The following is a 19157-nucleotide window of genomic DNA, read 5'->3' as shown; positions in this document are numbered from 1 at the left end:
GTGTGTGCCCCCCATCAAAACGGTGGCTTCAGAACAGACCTGTGACAGTAACTTCACTCGTGTTCAGGAAGACAGATTCCAGTTTCTGTGATGAGTTTTTGTCAAAACACTTTAAGCTCTTTATCTTCCACTCTAACTATTTTGGCAAAGAGTCACATCACATTTTTACATACAAGTTTTGGGCTTTTCTCTTTACACTTTTAGAATGTTAAAATAAGGCAAAATCCAGAGTTTCAAGTGCACAGTATGAACAATATCAATCATTTATTGTACTGATAGGCAGATTCACTTTTCCTTCACTTAACATACACAATTGTATTTCACATTGCATAGAGAAAAGAGGAGAATAAGCCAGTGAGAAGTTAAATCACTGTGCGTGGAGTGGGAGTAAAGCGGTGAGAATGAGCCAGTTTACTTCCTTAACACTTACTTCAATTTTTTATGTTTTTTTCGAGCAAGACCCCATCTGGCACACCTACTCCTTAACTTCCCAAGGCATGGACTGGAGAGAGCCCAAGGCCATTAGGCCATTCCTGAAATGGTATTTAGTTGCCTGAGTTCGCCTGAGGAATTCAAGGATTCGTTTCATTGGGAGTTCAGTGACTGTAATCTTGAAGGATCAGAGCCTCGTTCTTTGAGACACATTTAAAATAAAATTGTATTTGCTTCTGCTTGTTAAATAAGACACAGACATGCATCTGAGACATTGTATATAGCAAATCTCCTAACCCGGAATTGCTTCTGAAACAGTTGTACATGGAGGCAACATAGGTTTATTGGCCTTAAGACACAGCCTAGTTCCTTCCTACACCAGTACATACTTGGAGCAACAGCCTGGACTTTCATGGAGCTGTCTGACATAAAACTGGTGTAAAGTAAAAAGGGAACCAGGGAAAAAAAACAGAAAGACAAAAGAAGATAGGGCTGTTTCCATACTATAGTTCCCATTTAGAAAATACCTCTCTAGCACAACAGAAAGCAGAGCCCACCATGTAAAATAAATTACTAAATTGGTATAAAATCTGTACTAGAGCTTTTGCAGCTTTTAGTGTTAAATTTTAATACTATTATTATAGATTAATAATTAATTTTAAGATCCAAGGAGGAATATTTTTTTTTAAATATTACATGGTACAGAAAAAAGAATCCAGGAGATAGACAAACTAGACACCAACAATCTTAGGATATGAAATTTAATTATAGATTACACAGAATATGATGTAAAAACAGCAATTTACTAGAATAATTATAACCTGCAAAACGTGAAAATAGTTTAGAAAATGGATTGTCATATTCTCTGACACAGCAATAGTCATGAAAGGTACACTTATAATATCATATGTTAATCTGTGTAGTAACTATTCTACCTGTCATTTAGCCAGGATTCCAAGACAGATTAAAGGCATTAGTTCTGAAGTGCCTATGTTTAAATTCAGTAAAGTTGAACAGCTAGATTGAACTATATTTTCATCAACTACTGCGTGGACATCTATCCTGGATAGCTGCTTTGTCTATATGCTATGAGTTTGTAATGAGAAGAGTAATTGAAAAACTGCAGAGAGCACAGACCTGTAAGTGGGTGGTTTGTCAGGTGAAAAGTTTTTTTAGTGCCTTGTTCAATTTTGGAAATCAGACATTCCAACATATCTTACATGTTTCAGACCTACATCATATTTAATCTGAATTCATGTTTGGCATTAAAAAAAAAAAAAAGTTGTAATGGGCAAAGTTATCTATAGACCTTTTTGTTTTGAGGTTCAAAAAGAAATGTTGCAAGTGTCGAAGGATATGATGACCACAGCAATGTCGGAAGGTTTAATTGTTCCAGCCATGTTTATGAAAGAAAAAAAAATCCAAAACCAACCCCAACATATTTAAGTTTCTTTTTGAATATACAGACTGGCTCAAACATAGACATTCTCTTTATCAATCTTATTGTTACAAAAACTGTACATTACAAAGAGTATAGAAACAAACTGAAAGGAATGTGCCACACATCCTGGCTAATTTTCTATATGCAGTTTAAAAATACAGCCTACTCCCTTATAGTGCACAGTTATTGTGTAGATAGAGTACATCACTAGTTAAGTGGACATGATAGAAGAGTTCTAGTTTTCCTCAGCACAGAGGATGAGAGCCAGTTCTGCTCGGTAAAGCTTTCCTCCATCAGACAAGGCCATGATGCTTTTCTTGTATGTCGCAAGGTTGTTAATGTCTAATTCCTATTTAAAGAACAGATAATGCTTTATAACCCTGTTTAGTTACCAGCACGAACAAGTTTTCTTCCAATGGTAGCATTCAGTTCCTCAGAAAATGGGGGGGGGGGGGGGGGATGAGGAAGAATACTCTCAGCCTGTCTAACAGTAACGCATTGCAAATGTTTTTTGTGTATTTGTATGTTACCCATACTATAGCCATATGTTAGGTGGCTGATAGCTGATGTCTCGTAAGCAAGGTTGTGACAGTGTCACTACATAATCACAACTGCCCTGGTTCAGGATTGACACTGCTATGACTTCTGCCGAGATTTTTAGTTGTACTTTGACTTCAGGAATTACGACTTAGAAGCTCTATATTTGTCTTAATTGGGTAGATTAAAATGTCCTTAAAATCCAAATTAAAGCTAATCTCTAAGGGGAAAGAAGTCCCCTAGGATTACCTTTTTGTTCTTTTCACAGAGATCCTTCAGTAGTGCATCAAGTTCATTTTCATCTATATAGCCATTGCCATCCTGAAAAATAACGTTAAAGGTAATTTTAAACATTTATTTTTCATTTCTGAGGTTATGGCTGTTTTTTCACAAATTCAGAAAATTAGTGCCATCAAACTATGCAATTAAAAATGTTTTTTGTAGACTTACTTGATCATACATCTCAAAGGCTTTATTGAATTCTTTTGCACACATTTTGACACCCTAAATGCCAAAAGAAAAAAAAATCCATTAATGACACTAGTTATGTGTGGTCATAACAGGTTGCCTTAAAAAAGTGAATACTCATACCTGAAATTTAATAAGAAAATTTTCCTGTACAGGAAGTAGTCTTTGGAGAGAAAAAAAAAAAACAAAGGTCAATATATTTGACTGTTTCCACAACAGCAATTGGTATATGGTGTTTGTTGTGAAAAGAGAGAGAAGACATACCTGGCCAGTTCAGTAAGCTCCAACTTTCCATCATTGTTTGCATCAAACATCCTGAGCTGAAAGAGTATAAAATCTTACATTACTAATCAAAATTAATCAACATAATGAAGAAAACAATTCTTCGAAAAACTTATATTCAATGAAATTTAGACTTTATTTTGTGCTGAAATGATGGCCCCATGATTAAAACCGTCACATTTGCTGTGTAATACTGAAGAAGTAATTTATAGTAATTAATTCTACTGCAAAAGCCTGATAAGAAACCAGATTAAGAATTCTTTTTAACATACTGTAAGGTAGGTCTTCACCTGCTTACAGTGATGGATGTCCAACATGAGAAATGCACATGGATTTAGAAATCAGAGGATTGTTGACATTTTGATTGATGACATTTTATTTTTGACTTCATGTCATGATCTGATAATATGATCATTCTCTATTCATAAAGGTGATACAACAGTCAGGTAAAGTTCAACAGAATTCAAAGCATTCAGTTCCTCAGACAGAAAATAATAGACGTTTCAGGTAATTGGCTGCTTGGTCTAAATATTAAAGATCACATTCTGTTTCTGTGATATATTTTCAGAAAAGAGTGTACAGACACTGTAGATGATCACGTTGTTGATGATATGAAAATAGGAAATTAAATGTCTCCCAAAAATAATAATAATAAAGTTATAGAAATAAATATATGAATCTAATTTGATAAATTATGCAAATATTATTTCTAAATCCTTTTACATGATCCTATTGTATGAAAGTGTTTTCCTTTGAACCTTTGCAAGCATGAGCTCCTGCTGCTTGAGTGGCACAAACAGTTTATATTCATTATTAGAAGTAGGAGGAGATATTACACCTGCATGGGACTTCCTCTCCCAGTTTTTATGTCTGTATAGTTCCATTTTCTACTTTCAAGTATTATTTTGCTTTTTCTGTATAAAAGAGTCACAAAAGCAGCAAACTGTACAAAACATTGTTAGACACTGTACTGAAAACACCACCACCCACACTCCATCCCATCGCTTTCAGTCACAGTAATTTCAGAAGTAATTTTTAGATAAGAGGGAAAGCAGCATCCTGTACTGAGGTAAGTGTGTATACTTTTAAAGACAGACTTAATGCCATGAAAAAATACCAAATTTCACTTGTTTAATACACAATAAATGGCAAAGGTGACTAGAAAAGAGTTTGATTTCTATAAACATTTATTTCTACATGACACCCTGGTTCCTTTTGACACTTCCTTTCCTCGTAGAAAAGCATCTGCCCTGTGAGCATTTCCCTTGAAAGGAGCTTTGCATTTGGGGGAGGGAAGCGGTGGCCGCTGTGAAGTCAATGTGTTTCATATTTTGATGGGTTGTTAGTGGCTGGTTATGCCAACCCACAGCTGGTCAGGACTCTACGTTTTCTATTAAGTCTTCTAGTCTCTGAGGAGATTATGGCAGAGCTGGCCTTATAATTTCTTTCTTATTGCTGTTACTTCTTTGTCATTGTGTCTCTCTGCAGAGGCCAGAATTTAGAGCACACTGCAAGATGAAGGTCAAAAAGCTCTCTGAATGCAAAGGACTTGTGTTATCTTCACCAGTGAATACATAATGACAATTCTAGGTAAATGGTTTATAGTGATACAACAATCCAAAAGACAATTTCCAGGAGAAACACAAGTTTTGATCAGACATTTTCAGGGCACTTTGAGGGCTGGTGTGCTCACATAGCAGGTTTTTGATTGCTAAAAATACAGTAGGACGAAACAAAACTGGTAAAACAAAAAATGTAGTGTTACATATTTTCTGAGTCTTTTTTTTTTTTTTTTCCATGAAGCATCCATTCAGAAGCCAATACAGATCCCTACCATGAGGCACCATAGTGGTGGGATGGGAGACCCAAGGATGGGTTGATTTAAGGCCAGGGAAGCAACTGTTTTGTTTTAGTGTTTATCTAAAACATCAGTTTCTTCTTCTTGAAGAGGAGAAGAAAGGAAGAGTGAGATCTTTGTAAATCTGATAAGAAGCCACCATGCAGTAATGCTCTAAAGACCAGAGACAGACACTATGGCACTGTAAGAAGGCAAAACACATAAAGCAACCCCAAATTAATGTGATCTAAATATAATAATGTAATTATGACAAGTACAATTTTCTCCTCTGAACTGTGAAGACTTCGGTTTTGCAACAAATGGTGCAGGGAAGCAGAATACAGGAAAATACTATGGTATGTCATCCCTCTGCTGTGATGACATAGTTACATAGTTGGCCTGATTAGGAGCTGGTGGGGCTCCAAGTCATTTGGAGCATTCCAGTGGCTAAAGATAAACTGAGTCTGGCTTAATACAGTCTTGATGAAATATGCCTGTAAAGAATCTTACCATTATTTCTGTGTATTCTGTTAGCTTTGAATCTTCAATCTGCTTATTTGCTTTCTGTAATAAATCTTTCAAGAAGCTCTGTTAAAATAAATAGAAGAGGAGTAGGTGAATTTTTATCTACAGTATAAAATCTGTGACTTGCTAACTTCAGATTAAAGCAATGGGAAATACTATCTTACCCTCCCTTTAGTATTTACTGCTGTAGTTCCAAATAAGTATGAAAGAAGTAGTAATTAACAGCTAAGAATATAACAGTTTCTTTTGATCAGTTCAAGTATACTGCATAGTTTTATTTGGAAAAAGTGACTCATAAACTTTCTTCATTGGATGCCATTTGTTGAATTGTGAATAAATAGTTTGGCTTTCAAGTATACTTGTTTTCTAATCAGCTCTATCAGTAAACTAAACTAATTAACCTTGATTCTCCTTGGAAACTTGGATGCCTAATCACTTCTTGCAACATTGGAACAATTTTACAGAAAAGATCAATGATTAATCAAGTTTTCTTCTTGCCTATGGCGGTACTCAATGCTAGAAGTGAACGTTAACCCACATTGCTCCTTCTTACTTTGTATTTTAAATGTGTGCAGCCAGTTTCATTGCATTTTTTGAATGAGAATTTTACGTAGTATGGCATGACTTGAAACACCAGCCATTTTTACTTTAAAAAATAAGATTGTTTCCACCCATTCAGTGGTTTAAACTTCTGTGCTAGAACTGTGACATTAAGAAAAGGATGATATCAATTTATTTCACAAGGGCATTACAAGACCTGAGATGTCAATGCCCGATGAAGTACCTAATTACTGTCACCAGCTGAAGTGTCATTATCGTTGTGGAATTTTGGGACACACTTCAAGATAGAAGATGGTGTAGCTCATAAGAAAATCTATTTGTGCATAGATTGCATTCTTGAACTGGAATGCAACCATGTCAATAGTAATATGACTAATCCCCACTATAGCTCTTCCAATCTCTATGCTGGAAGGCCTTCCTTGTAGCGCCTATACAAAGAAAATGACTGGAATATTGTAAATGGACATCACGCGTATATGTTTAATCTTGTGTGCTGTAATGGAAAATAGAACTGGAAGGACACTGAAAGGCTGTCCATTTGACCTCCACGTCTCAAGACAGGATGGACTATATCTAAGCTTACAGAGTTAGTGTCTGATCTGAGTTATTGCCAAACCTTTCCCAAATGCAGGCAGCCTTCCTCTTAGACAACCTATTCCATTGCTGTTACTATTGTTAGATATTTTTCCTTATTTCCAGCTTAAATTTCTCCTATGAACTTGTACGTGGGTGTACGCCTCACATAGCAAATGCTTAAAATGTTTAGGCTTGTCAAGAAATACTGATCTAAAAATAAAACTGGACATTTGCGTCTTATTTTCAACATGTTAAAATGGCCTGTTCCTCTGAGGCGGGCAAAATCTTGCAGCACAGGAGAGATGGGACCATTAGGGACCCAGTTAAAATGTCCTCATTCTTCAGCTGGTCCTCAATCAGCCCTGCCTTTTTGAGTCTATTTTAAATTACAGCTGCTGGCAACAGTCCTTAAGGCATTGTCTAATAGGCGGAGGGTTCTCAAGTGCTACATGTGTGGCCTCCTCCTGATCCTACCAACTTTAGATACACCAACCTGCTGCGACCAGCCAGCAGAAGAATGAGCTCGTCAGCCTGAGGGTTACCTTGAGGTAGGATCCTCAGCAAACGTCACACAGATACCAAACTCAAAGAGGAAGGGAAAAGGAAAAAAGATGTGAATTATCTGATGTGGATTCCTCTTCTGAACAGAAGACCTGTAAGGATTTCAGACAGTTTGATCGCCTAATGCTTTAGTTAATAAAGCTTAAGTATTTCTTCCTTAGTCTACCGCCTATGGGCAAAACGGTCCAAATTAGATGGATAAACGCTGCTAGGTCTCTCTCTTGCTGTGAGTTGTTTTGACTCTTCTGAATTTAAAGCTACAGTAACATATCAAGTGAAACTGAGCTGTGGCAAATGGCACTTTTCTATTCAGTCTCTTTGAGCATCTCTCCTATGACGAAAGGCTGAGAGTGCTGGGACTGTTCAGCCTGGAGAAGGCTCGGGGGACCTCATCAACATATATAAATACTTCAAGGGAGGGAGGACGGGACCAGGATGTTGCCCAGTGACAGGACCAGAGGCGATGTGCACAAACTGAAACACAGGAGGTTCCCTCTGAACATCAGGAAACACTTTTTCACTGTGAGGGTGACTGAGCACTGGCACAGGTTGCCCAGAAACATTGTGGAGTCTCCCTTCTTGGACATACTCAAAAGCTGTTCGGACATTGTTGTGGGCAACTGGCTCCAGGTGGCCCTGCCTGAGCAGGGGGTTGGACCAGCTGACCTCCAGAGGTCCCTGCCAACCACTCTGTGATTCAGCATCTACAAATTTCTGTTAGCTTTATGACTAGGGAGGAAAATCACTCTAGCTTTAAGGTTTGTAAACTCTGGAAGGGTGAGTTGGCTGATGGAACAATCGCAATTCCACTTTTATTAGGACATCTTAAAGCTGATACCAAAATCCCACCAGGTTAACCAAGCAGGGACAACACAATTCCAGTTGCATTAGCCTAACAGTGTTACCATAGAAACTGTGGGGTTACATGATCCTTGAGAGAGCATGATCTGTCCAGCAGCATAATGATTAATGGTAGTGATGCCCTTAGGAAAAAAAACAACAAAACAGCTGTCCTCTCTAATATAGCAAGAAAAGAACAACATAGCATTCAGAGGCCTATCTTGCTTTTTTAATCTTTCTTCTAAGCTACAATACCTTCTACTCTGAGTCATTTGAGACAAACACTGATCTGAATTAAAAAGCATTTTAAGAAACATTGATCAGAATAGAGTGTCACTTTAAATAATTTACTGGTGATAAAAACGTCAGCTAATCATACTGCTTTTCAGTCATGTTTGAAATGCAAAAACATGCACAGGTGGTATCTGAAGAAACAGATAGCGGCACAGGCTGTAATCCAACTCCCTTTCTCATGTCTTGCATACTCATAGGTATTGGTTTACCTTAAGTTCCTCAGAATCAATGAAGCCACTGTGGTCGCTGTCATATTTTCTCCATGTCTGCAATCAGAATATGAATGCTTTAATGATATATTTATGGTAAGCAGGTCTTGGATGATTTTACAAGAGGCAACTTTTCATACTCTACCTGCATGAAGTCTTCACTGGACTTTAGCTGCTGGCACCTGAAGAACAACAGGAAATTCTCTTCCGTCGGTAATATCTGAGCAAGCTGTAACAGAATTTAAGAAAGTTTAAATTTTGATTTTTTCATTAGTCTAGCTGAGCCTGTAAAAGAGCATTAAACTTTTTTGTAAAAGAGTATGAAATTCTTTGAGCTGGTACTGCTCTGTTGTGGCCCCATAGGAAGCTTCATCCTGTTATCTTCCAGGTTTGGAAGATACCTCTGAAAGGCTTCTGATTTGAAGCTTTGCCGTATCCATCAAGGTCAAACAGAACTGAGGTCTGAGTGAAGCGAGTGAGATGGCACTTTACCAAAGGGGTAGTGGGGGTCAGAGGGGAAAAAAATCACCCATGCAGGTTAGGATCTGTGATGAAAACCTTGGAATCAGCGCAAAGGGAAAGCACAACACAAGGAAGTTTAGAGCATAAGTGTGGAGGAACATGAATTGAGAAACTAAGGAAAATAAACTACTCATACATACCAAGGAAAGAGAGAGAGGAACCCTGACATTAAGAAAAATGTGTAAGGTAAACAGAAAAATACATGAAAAAAACCCCAGGAGAATAAAAGAAAATGGGGACGGTAAGGATATGGCAACCGGTGGTCATTTGTCAGGCACAGAGATGTGCCCAAGAAGAACTATAAATACCGGAAAGAAATTAAAAGGACTTTTAGCCCTGCAAAATCAGGGGTGGTGCTTCCAATCCCTCTGCTCCACAAAAATCTTTTTTAAAATCAGACATTATTGTACTGATTATTGAAAATGTTCATTTACTATAACTCAATTTTGGCAAGTGACAAATGTAGAAGATGAAGAGTATGCTGTATAATTTAATGTAAAATCATGATTTGTTTTTAACAAAAGCCCAATATTTTTTTCTGTCCTCAAAATGTATGAAATGAGTTTTGATTAAGGAAAACTTTTACTTGAAGAATAGACCAGCTGTGCTTACTAGGAAAGCTGTGCTTTCTGCATTTTCCAGAAAGACAGATTTCTTAGCTGTATTCTTTTACGAAAAATGGCATCTGCAGACTTCCTGGAGCCCTGTCTTAAAATTTAGATCCAAATTTTTGGTTTTTTATGCATTCATTTCACACCCTCAAATTGCTTGTTCTGTTTATTTCAGTGCTGTTGCCTAATTGCTCAGGCTTTTTTATTGTGTTCCAGTGATCCCGTAGGTGAGTTTAGCTCTCCCTCTCACCCTACAGGCACAAGGGTACGAAGCCCTGATCTCTCTTTCCTCTAAAATCATCTGTGCAAGGAATCAGTTATATTCTCTAAGTGTTGGTACCACTGAAAAGACACATCAGAGCACTCTCTGTACAGAATGGTGCAGCTGATGACAGACGGTCAGGCCCATCAGAGTGTCCTGAGTGCTTTTGCTAAATGGCTGAACACCAAATAGAACCAATTTAAACAATGTATTTTTGTCAGCAGCTTTTGAAACCTACTACATTATAAATAGTGTATACATGCATGAGTAAGTACATATTCATATTTACACAATAGCTGCATGTGTGTAACTTAGCACTGATCTGAGGAAAAATTTCTTTATTTCTCCCATGACAGGGGAGCTTTGATTTTTAGAGTAAATCAACATTCCTACCCAACAACAAATGTTGAACGGAAGAACTGATTATAATAGTAAGCAGAGTTTGGGAGAAGAAACTAAATATGACAATGAGGAAGGCTTTACATGTGTGGAATTTATAAATAAGATGTCATTCCTGGGACCTCTATAGTTACGTCTGGTAAATTTTGCAAGTGCACTGTAAAACAGTACAAGATGAAAGGGTAAATGTAAAATAGTAACTTTCCAAGGAATAATTAACAGCTTACTAGCAGTACAAAACTGTATGTGAGGGACAGAATATACTACCTCTGGAAGAAAATGACAAGGTGAAAGGGTAAATGTAAAATAGTAACTTTCCAAAGAATAATTAACAGCTTACTAGCAGTACCAAACTGTATTTGAGGGAAAGAATATACTACCTCTGAAAGAAAATTGCCTTATTTTAAGCTATGCCTCTCATCCTTTCTAAGTCTCAGGGGAAAACATAGGCTTTCACATTACAAAGATGTAGTAGCTCAAAATCCAGCATTAGCTCAAGCTTCTGCCAAAGAAGTCGTCTTCTGTGTTTTCATAATAGAAACAATATAGCTAAAGGAAAGTCCAGTTTTTCAAGCTCATGCAACAAATATCATTAAATTGTTTTTTGTGGAAAATTCCGCATTACAAAGGGATGAGGAGATCATGTGGAAACTGGCCCAACTTCCCAGTCCCAGTTATACCACTACAGTGAGGAAAGATGCAAACCTGGTGCTATTTCTAATGATGATTTCTTTGTGAGGATAAGCATAGGGGCACTCGGTGAATGTGTTTGAATAAGAGTGCAGACACTACAAGTTTGTATGTGGCAGCAATAGCAGTTTAGTGACTGTTTCTGTGAGCTCTGCTGTTTTAATAGAGAATGTTGGCTGTTTCTGCATCATGAGTAACAGAAGACAGCCACAAAGCCTGAGACTGGCTTGACTCCTCTCTGCTCAGCTGCAGGCTGAGATATGTCTTTATAGGTTGCCTACCAGAAAAAATACTCTCAGTACTTACATCAGAACTATTTTCTAGAAGTCATTCTCTAAGTAAATTCTGTTGATATTTAATGCTATTTGAAATTCCTTTCAGCTCATACAGTGAATTTTCTTTTTAAAATCCTAATTAGAGAATGGGACTACAAAGGCTGTTTTAGGCTAATGAATAGTTATTTTTACAGCAGCAGTAAGCTTCAAATAATCTGAATGTGGAATTACCGTAGTCCTGAGTTTTGAAACCTTGTGTTTCACATCCACGTTCTAGTAAAAATATTGTTCTAAATGAGTACAAAATGTGAAAGAAAGGTCCGTTACACAACGATAAGCAAGTGGACAGGTCAGACTGCCTTTAGCTGGAGAGCACTGGATAAAAGCTAGTGAACTAACTGTGGTGAGCTTGCAAAGACAGAATTGACACTTCATTTGAGCTGAAAACCCACTCCTTCCTTTGTGAAATCACCTAGGCCTCCTCTTTGTCTCAGCCAACAGACCTTTCCTGCAAACTCATCATTTGCTAGGATATTTATTATGATATCTGGGAGTCTGAAAGGCTTTACATAATTTCTTATTTAAAAAACATTCATACACTTTTTCACAAAAAACTATTTTATGTCCTACGCAAATGGGAGCAATCTGGAATTACCAGACATTTTTATTCATAAGGAAGGAGAATCATATCCAAATACCAACTTTAATATCATATTGTTCTACACGTACAACACATTTTGGCCGAGTCCCATCTGCACTTTCCAAATGAAGCTTCATGCTGATGTAAGTGAAACAAAATATAGCTGTTGGGTTAGGAAACTGCTATATTAAGGGAGAATGTCCCTTCAGTCACAGAACTGAGTACTGTCACTATTCAATGGCTTCTGTGGATGCTGAGCATACTTGACACTTCACCAGGGGTGGTGAACACTGCACCGTATCAGGCACTATTGGGTTTGCTCACCTTTACCCATTAATTCAATAGCAGAATTAGAAATAGAATTTGAAAGGATAAACTTTCAGCTATCTTTCCTAAGGAAAGAAATATGGTCTTTCTAGGCACTGTCCACACATTCTTCTTGCATTCAATGCTTGCTATTATATATATTAAAAAATACTCAGTTAAAAAGAATTCTTCAAGACTAAATGAATAAGCGTTTCTTAGTCCAAAGCCAAACAATTAGTCCAAACAAACACTAGTTCTTTTAGGATGCAGAAGTACTTGATCATGCTAAGTATCGTAAAAATATTGTTAAAAACATTTATACCTGCAAGTGAAACAAACTGTTCATATTTCCATGGTAGTTTAGTCATAATTACATATGCATTTAAACAAGTATATGCAATTCAGACACACAACAGAGGAGAAACGATAACCTAAAATGATCTAATATATCAGCAGTGATACTCTTTATCGACTTTTACAGATTCAATCCAGTCTTCTATTTTAAAATGAGTCACTGACCCAAAGTTGGTCACTGTAGAAATTCTGCAGACCTGGTTTGTTTCCAGCTGTTTCTTAATTAGCTCTCTAGCTCTGATTTCTTAATATCAGAAAGAAAATACAATAGCACTTAATAAAACCACAGTCTCATCACACTCAGAGTGACATAAATGAGTCATAGATTTAGGTTTGAAAAAGTGACTTTTCTAGCTGTAACTCAGCTAACTCTCCTTTTTGACTTGCAGCACTGAACAGTGAAGATGAGAAAAAACTTTTACTAGTTCCCCCCTTCCTAGCGAGTTGTCTAAATTATGCAGTTGTTGAATGGCTGCATGTGTAGAAAGGGTTGGTTATCTTTACCTTCCTCAGAAAGTGGTAGTAAGGAATAGGGGAATTTTCTGCCTGAAGTTCTGTTAAAGTTCAATAAAGGAATTAATAAGAAATCCTGATCTTTCACAAGCTGGATGGCAATTCCTATTAAAATTTTGTTTAAATTTAACATGATTATCATGTTCTTTTACTATATATGTTTAAATTTAACATGATTATCATGTTCTTCTACCATATATGTATTTTTTTACTATAGATTACATACAGTGATTGCCCATTTGCATTCACTTGTGTGTTATCCTCACTATAAGAGTAGTGACAGAGCATTAGTTCAAAATCATGGGTGGAAATAGATCACACTACCTTTTGCAATTTAAATGCCTAAAATAGAGCTCTTATCTGCTTTACAGAAAAACTAAATTGCTGTTGATGCTTATTTGTACTAAATAGAACATGCAAAGTTAAATGAAGCGTAGTCAAATGTCTGGAGAGGGGTAGGGAATACCTTTTTGTTAATGAAAAAATATCATTTGTGAAAAAAATACTAAAGCTCTTAAGATAGAGGAAGAAACTTTCTGTGTAACTAACAATCTAGAATATTGATGTATTATGCTCACATTTTTCTATGCTAAATGTATTTTCTACAAGTAAACACGTCGGTCTTCTTTTTTATAAAAGACTTACCTCAACTATTCCTATTTTTCCATCAGGAGTCTTCCCATATTGGTCCACAAATGCTTTCATTTCAGGTGTTAAATCCTATGGAGATACAAGAGAATCATTACCATAAGATACAGGGAAACATATATAAACTTACTTGAATATTCTACTAGTTGCCAAATAATGTACTACATTTAATAAAGTACTCACAGTTATTGCAGCCAGATTCCTCAAGTTTAGATGAAACTGAGTATTTTTTTTTGTCACGAATCACATCATTGTGATAAATTCTGCTTCCTAAGGAATTATATTACAGCTGACATGAATGATTGGCATCTAAATACCTAGAATGCCTATTTTAGTTTACAGAATGAAAAATTATAGAGACGTGTTAGAAGATGGGTTTAACCGCTCCTTTGTTTAAGACGATGACAGTGAAGTTCATAGGCAATTCTTAGTCAATTTTCTCAATTTTCATTTTTAAATTAGTAACTTGAAGGCAGTGAAAAATCTTTCAAAATAAGAAACATTTCAGTATAATACACCTGAACACCAAAATAGCCTTTACAAGTCTTTGAGTTGATTTTTCCTGAGCAATGAATGCTATTTTAGCCCTAAAAGAACCCATCACAATACCATATTTTTCACTGTTTAGCATTCGATTATCATAAAAACAGAGTCAAAATGTCACTGCTGAAATGTAGAGAGGCAGATTTAGAAGAGAGAAACCTTTGAGCAGAGTCTTAAATCTGACAGAGTAAGGACAACATAATTGTTCTTCATATAAATTACGGTCCCTGCTATACATCTGTTTTCTAAAGGCTGTCCTCACTCTAGGCTATAGCAAAGGCTTGGGGTGGAAATCTAAATATTTGATTTCACACTTCAACTTGCCTTCCACTGATATGAGCTGCCATCAGCCTTCAATACTGATTAAACTTTCAGCTTCATATTTCTTATAAGTGTGAGCTAGTAAAACGGTGCAGCAAGAACCAGGACTACAATTATATTAAAATAATGGAAACAAACTGTTGGTTATCGATGAAGATATAGCAGTCTTTGGAAACTAAAGGTTTAATTGCTATCATAGGTCTGATTATATAGGACCTAAATGATTCACTCACTGGAGACACAGGGAATCTCAGCTGTACAAAGTCCACTGTAGTTTGTCCCAAATTTCAATTACCAAAGCTAACTCAAATGTCAGTTCCTTGTAGCTGGTACAATCATGGCCTAGTATCCTATTTCTGTCAAAGTCATCCATGGCAATTCTGTAATTTGCCATGGCTTTAATTAGAAATGTGGTTATTAATACAATGCACTTCAATGTCACCTTTCATCTAATGATCCCAAAGTGAGGACAAGTTTGCTTAGCAGATAGAATGGAGAATTTAGACACCTGGATTTTAATTAGTCCTGGTTAAATATTTTACTGATTTTTTGAGTAGCAGCTCTGCAGTGCCACAGCATCCAGCTGTTGTAGGAGGCACAGACAATTACAGGTTAAACAAACCTGAATTCTCATCCTCTAGTATGCTACTCAGAAAGGGGTTTTTTTTGTTGATGTTCATCTTCTCTTGAGCTGCTTGATAAGTTATTCAAATTATGTTACCCAAATAAATGTCTTCGGTCAAGAAACACTTGCCTAAATTTAACCAAGCCTAGTCCTAAACTTGATACAGATGCATTGCTCAACATTTGAATTAAGAGACTAGCATGTCACACCTCAGTCTCCCCTTTTGAAACTTAAGAGACACATCCAAACAAGTGGAGCTGTAGAAAAAAAGGTTTTTTCAATATGATTTGAAAAATGTAAGGATAGATGGTACTACAGAAACACATGACTCTATTAATAAGCATCAATTAAATCATGTATTTCTGTGGAGAAATATTTTCATTGTCTATACATGCAGAGAAAGTGAGAAACAGATGTGGAATAGCTCAGCTGAGATCTACCTATTGACTCTTTATCAACCTCTCTGTTAGCCACTTGTACCCCACAGTTTCTTTTGGCAATTGGCATACCTAATTGAGACAAGGTATTGCATAAATATGGGGCACAATAAATGGAAGCTATGCTTATATACTTATATAGCTTTTATCTTTAAAAAAGAAGCAGTTGACATGTCTGAAAGTATATCAGATCAATTCACTATCTACCATAATTCACGAAACAAAAAGAAATAGTGTTACCAAAGAAGAGTCCAGGCCCTGAAACCTCCAAGTACACATCTACCCCTTGGAGCTAGCATGAATCAGGCTGCATGCGACTGCTCCATCTGAGAAAAAGCAACTGTGAAAGTACGGTCTTACTGCGTGGATTAATATAAGGATTAGAATTAGAACATAATTAGAACAGTTCTGTAGCTGGCAAGAATGTTGAGAAATGTTAAACCATCCTATTAGATGACAGAATCAATGTGATTCTTTAATGCATATGGCATGACTGATGTAAAATCCAGCTATGAAGAATGCATAATTGAATATTTCAAAAATAGTGAGCAGGAGAGTGACCTGAAATTCAAAAGTTAATGATGACAAAGAAGCTTTGGGGTGTTAAAAGAAGGACAGCAAAGGAAATGACATATAACCTACACTAGTTTCTCAATGTGTCCCTTCTGGCAAAAGAATAGAAATTCAAAGCTACTGAATTAGTATCCCATGAGACAAGACATGAACTAATGAGATGCTTGTTTGGCAAATGAGCCTTCAAATCTGAGAATCAGCTTAGATTTGAAACCTAAGATGACAAATATCCATATTCCAGAAAAATGCTTCAGGGCTGAAGGTAACATCTACCGAAGGCAGAGCCAATGGATCAAGTACTGAATTTAATGTTGTTACTGTAGGTTGCTCTTTCGGCAGAACACTCCAAAGATAGGTTTGATTCAGAGAAATAGGAAAGGAATACTTAATTAAACACCTGAGCATTTTTTTAAAATATAGTGTGAGATACAGGCAGAGGTTATTTAAAAAAATATATAAATTGTGAAATTTGCTTTTCTGTGTTACTTTGAGGAGGCTCTGTTTTTAAGATGTACACTTGCTTTCAGAAAATAATCTGATCTTAAAATGAGAAATATTTTTTTTCCTTGAGCTTCTAATTAATTTTTAACTACTGAATAATATATCAGTATTTCTATAAGAATGCCATTCATACTAAATATACACAGGCTTAATCCTCTTTCTAATGGACATACTTAAGTTTCCTGCATTCAATATAGAACAGAGACTTGTTCTGTTGCAATACTGGAAAGGTATTGAAGTTGTGTTTAATCTTTTCCGTGAAAAAAATAAAAAGAAATTGACTTTTTCCCCTTTGAAAACACATTCCTTTCTCAATTTTCCAGTGATTTTTTTTTTCAGTTGATTGAGTTTTAAATTTTAGTTTCAACTTACACTCATGAAAAAAGTACCTACATCAATGGCTATAAGATGAATTAACAGGTACCAAGACCACAGTAACATTAGAGGCATTGCTGCGAGACAGATTTTCAGATGCATGAAGTTTACACTCATACAATTAAAAACAAGATACAATTTTGCAAAAATTAAAATGTATATTATTTTTTCATTTACTACAAAATTATACAGAAACTTTTAAAGCAAGGTTAATTATTGAAAAGCTAGTGCTCAATTTGGAGGTATTCTTACACAAAGTAATAATCTATGTCCCCCCACTTACACATGTCAGTTAAACTATATTTTTATTATCTGTTACTTCAGAAGTCTTTTAGCATAGATTGATTTAAATAGACTTAATTAGGTTATATATTCGAGTTTGGTGCTAAGTGGCTTGTTTTAGAATCTGATTATTTTAAAGGCAATTTATTTGTTAAAAAAGATTTACTTCTATTTTAATTTAAATCTTGGCATGGAATCTGAAATGTATTTATTTTTTTCTTTTTTCTCTCTTTTTTACCACGTGGGTATAATTCGGAGGAAATTTATAATTAGTACTCATAGACAGAATTGTTTTGACAATATCGTCAAAAACTTTGCCATCCCTCTGAACAGTTTAAACTAGTAGGATTTGGTACTCATATTCCTGGTATATAACACTGGTGAAGGACAAATAGTGGTTAGCAGTCATCTGCAGATCTATTTATTGACCACCAAGGGGCAGAAATGCATTTCAGCCCATACTGCCCATTAAGTATGAAATCAAACAGAGTCCCACTCTGAAGTGTTGTTTGTTTTATTTTATTTTTTCTTATTTTATTTTTAGTATCAGTATATACCTGGATCAGGTAAAATTACTTGCAATGGGATAAGGACCCATCCATTACAAAAGGATAGTATCCATGCATGCCTTGACTTTTCTTTTTAAGCACCGTAAGAAGCATCAGCTTGTAGCCTGGCAAGATGTGAGTGGGACCTGCTCTCCAGGGACGTGGACCCCGGCCTCACCTTTCCAAAGCAGATTATTTATTTCATTTGCAACTTGATGATTTCTAACCGAGCTACTTCCCTTTGCCTGCTGAGGCAGGTGCATCAATTGTGTAATGGCAACAGAGAACAGAAGGAACTGGGGCACTGGAGTTTGCTCAAGAAAACTCTTCTTTCCCAGAGAAGACCAAAAAGTGGGGCAAAACGTTAACCTACCAAGCCTGCCTTCTTCCGTGCCTGCTGCAGCTCCTGGATGAAGTTTTGTAGCTCCTTCCCATCCATGTACCCATTGCCTACAACAGAAAGAGTTAGAGTTGTGGTCACCTCCAAACTCTCTCTGCTCTTCAGTGCTGCCAGGGACGTCTCCGACCCGCCTGCTCCCTGCCGGCGGAGCGGCTCCCAAAGCGCCTCGCCCAGCACCGACCCCAGCGGCGAACGGCTCGGGGGCTGCGCCCCGAGGTTGCGGGGCGTCGGGTGCGGAGCGGGGGCCGGGGCTGCTTTCGGGCGGGGAGTGGTGGGGTCCCCCCAGCCTCCCGTGGGTCTGCCCCCCTTCCGCCCCCCGCGCCCCCGCCGCCCCGGGGGGAAAGGAGTCACCGTCGGAGTCGTAGTGGTGCCAGATTTCGAAGAACTGGGCGGCCGAGATCTCCACGCCCTGCAGGTGGGTCTCCGCCGTCATGCTGGGGGCGCGGGGGGCGAGGCGCTGTCCGCGGTGCTGACTCTGCCGGCGCGGCGCGACAGCGGCGGCGACGGCTCCGACGGCTCCTCCCGCCGCCGCCCTGCCGAGGGCTATTTATGGGGCCAGCCCGGCCCGGCCACTCCCCCCGGCGCTGCCCTCCCTCTCCGCGGGCCCCGGCGCGGCCTCCCCGCCCTGCGCGGGGGGGGGGCAAGGGTCTCCCGCCGGCGGCACCAAGGCTGTGGCCAGCTCGGGGATACTCTCCTCGGGTGAAGGCCCTGGGGCCGTCACCCCTAAACGTGGGTCGGAGTTAGGAGGGTGCTGGTGCCTGGTGGAGGC

The 19157-nt window shown here is 37.7% G+C and overlaps 1 protein-coding gene across 1 annotated transcript; it reads right to left on the bottom strand.

Moving 5' to 3' along the window:
- Positions 1 to 231: 231 nt before the first annotated feature.
- CALB1 (calbindin 1) lies at positions 232 to 18912 on the bottom strand. Its single transcript, XM_065832939.2, has 11 exons — positions 18740 to 18912; positions 18362 to 18438; positions 13781 to 13855; positions 8709 to 8792; positions 8564 to 8620; positions 5508 to 5585; positions 3143 to 3198; positions 3002 to 3041; positions 2861 to 2914; positions 2660 to 2731; positions 232 to 2222 (listed from the first exon to the last, which is right to left on the bottom strand). The coding sequence occupies exons 1-11, from the start codon at positions 18819 to 18821 to the stop codon at positions 2109 to 2111; spliced, it is 789 nt and encodes a 262-aa protein (XP_065689011.1). The 5' UTR covers positions 18822 to 18912; the 3' UTR covers positions 232 to 2108.
- Between the last annotated feature and the right edge of the window lie 245 nt (positions 18913 to 19157).

The sequence above is a fragment of the Patagioenas fasciata genome, chromosome 2 (assembly GCF_037038585.1).
Source record: "Patagioenas fasciata isolate bPatFas1 chromosome 2, bPatFas1.hap1, whole genome shotgun sequence".
NCBI lineage: Eukaryota > Metazoa > Chordata > Aves > Columbiformes > Columbidae > Patagioenas > Patagioenas fasciata.
Note: the sequence above shows the minus strand (reverse complement) of the source record. Positions and strands in the feature narration are given on the sequence as shown.

Bases quoted from the DNA above. Each gene is read 5' to 3' on its own strand.
- CALB1 (XM_065832939.2), bottom strand. From the start codon at position 18,821: ATGACGGCGGAGACCCACCTGCAGGGCGTGGAGATCTCGGCCGCCCAG. The intron at 5,586-8,563 runs GTAAACCAATAC...TTATTTTAACAG, and splicing joins TTGATTCTGAGGAACTTAAG to AGCTTCTTGAAAGATTTATT. The intron at 2,732-2,860 runs GTAAGTCTACAA...GTTATTTTTCAG, and splicing joins CCTTTGAGATGTATGATCAA to GATGGCAATGGCTATATAGA.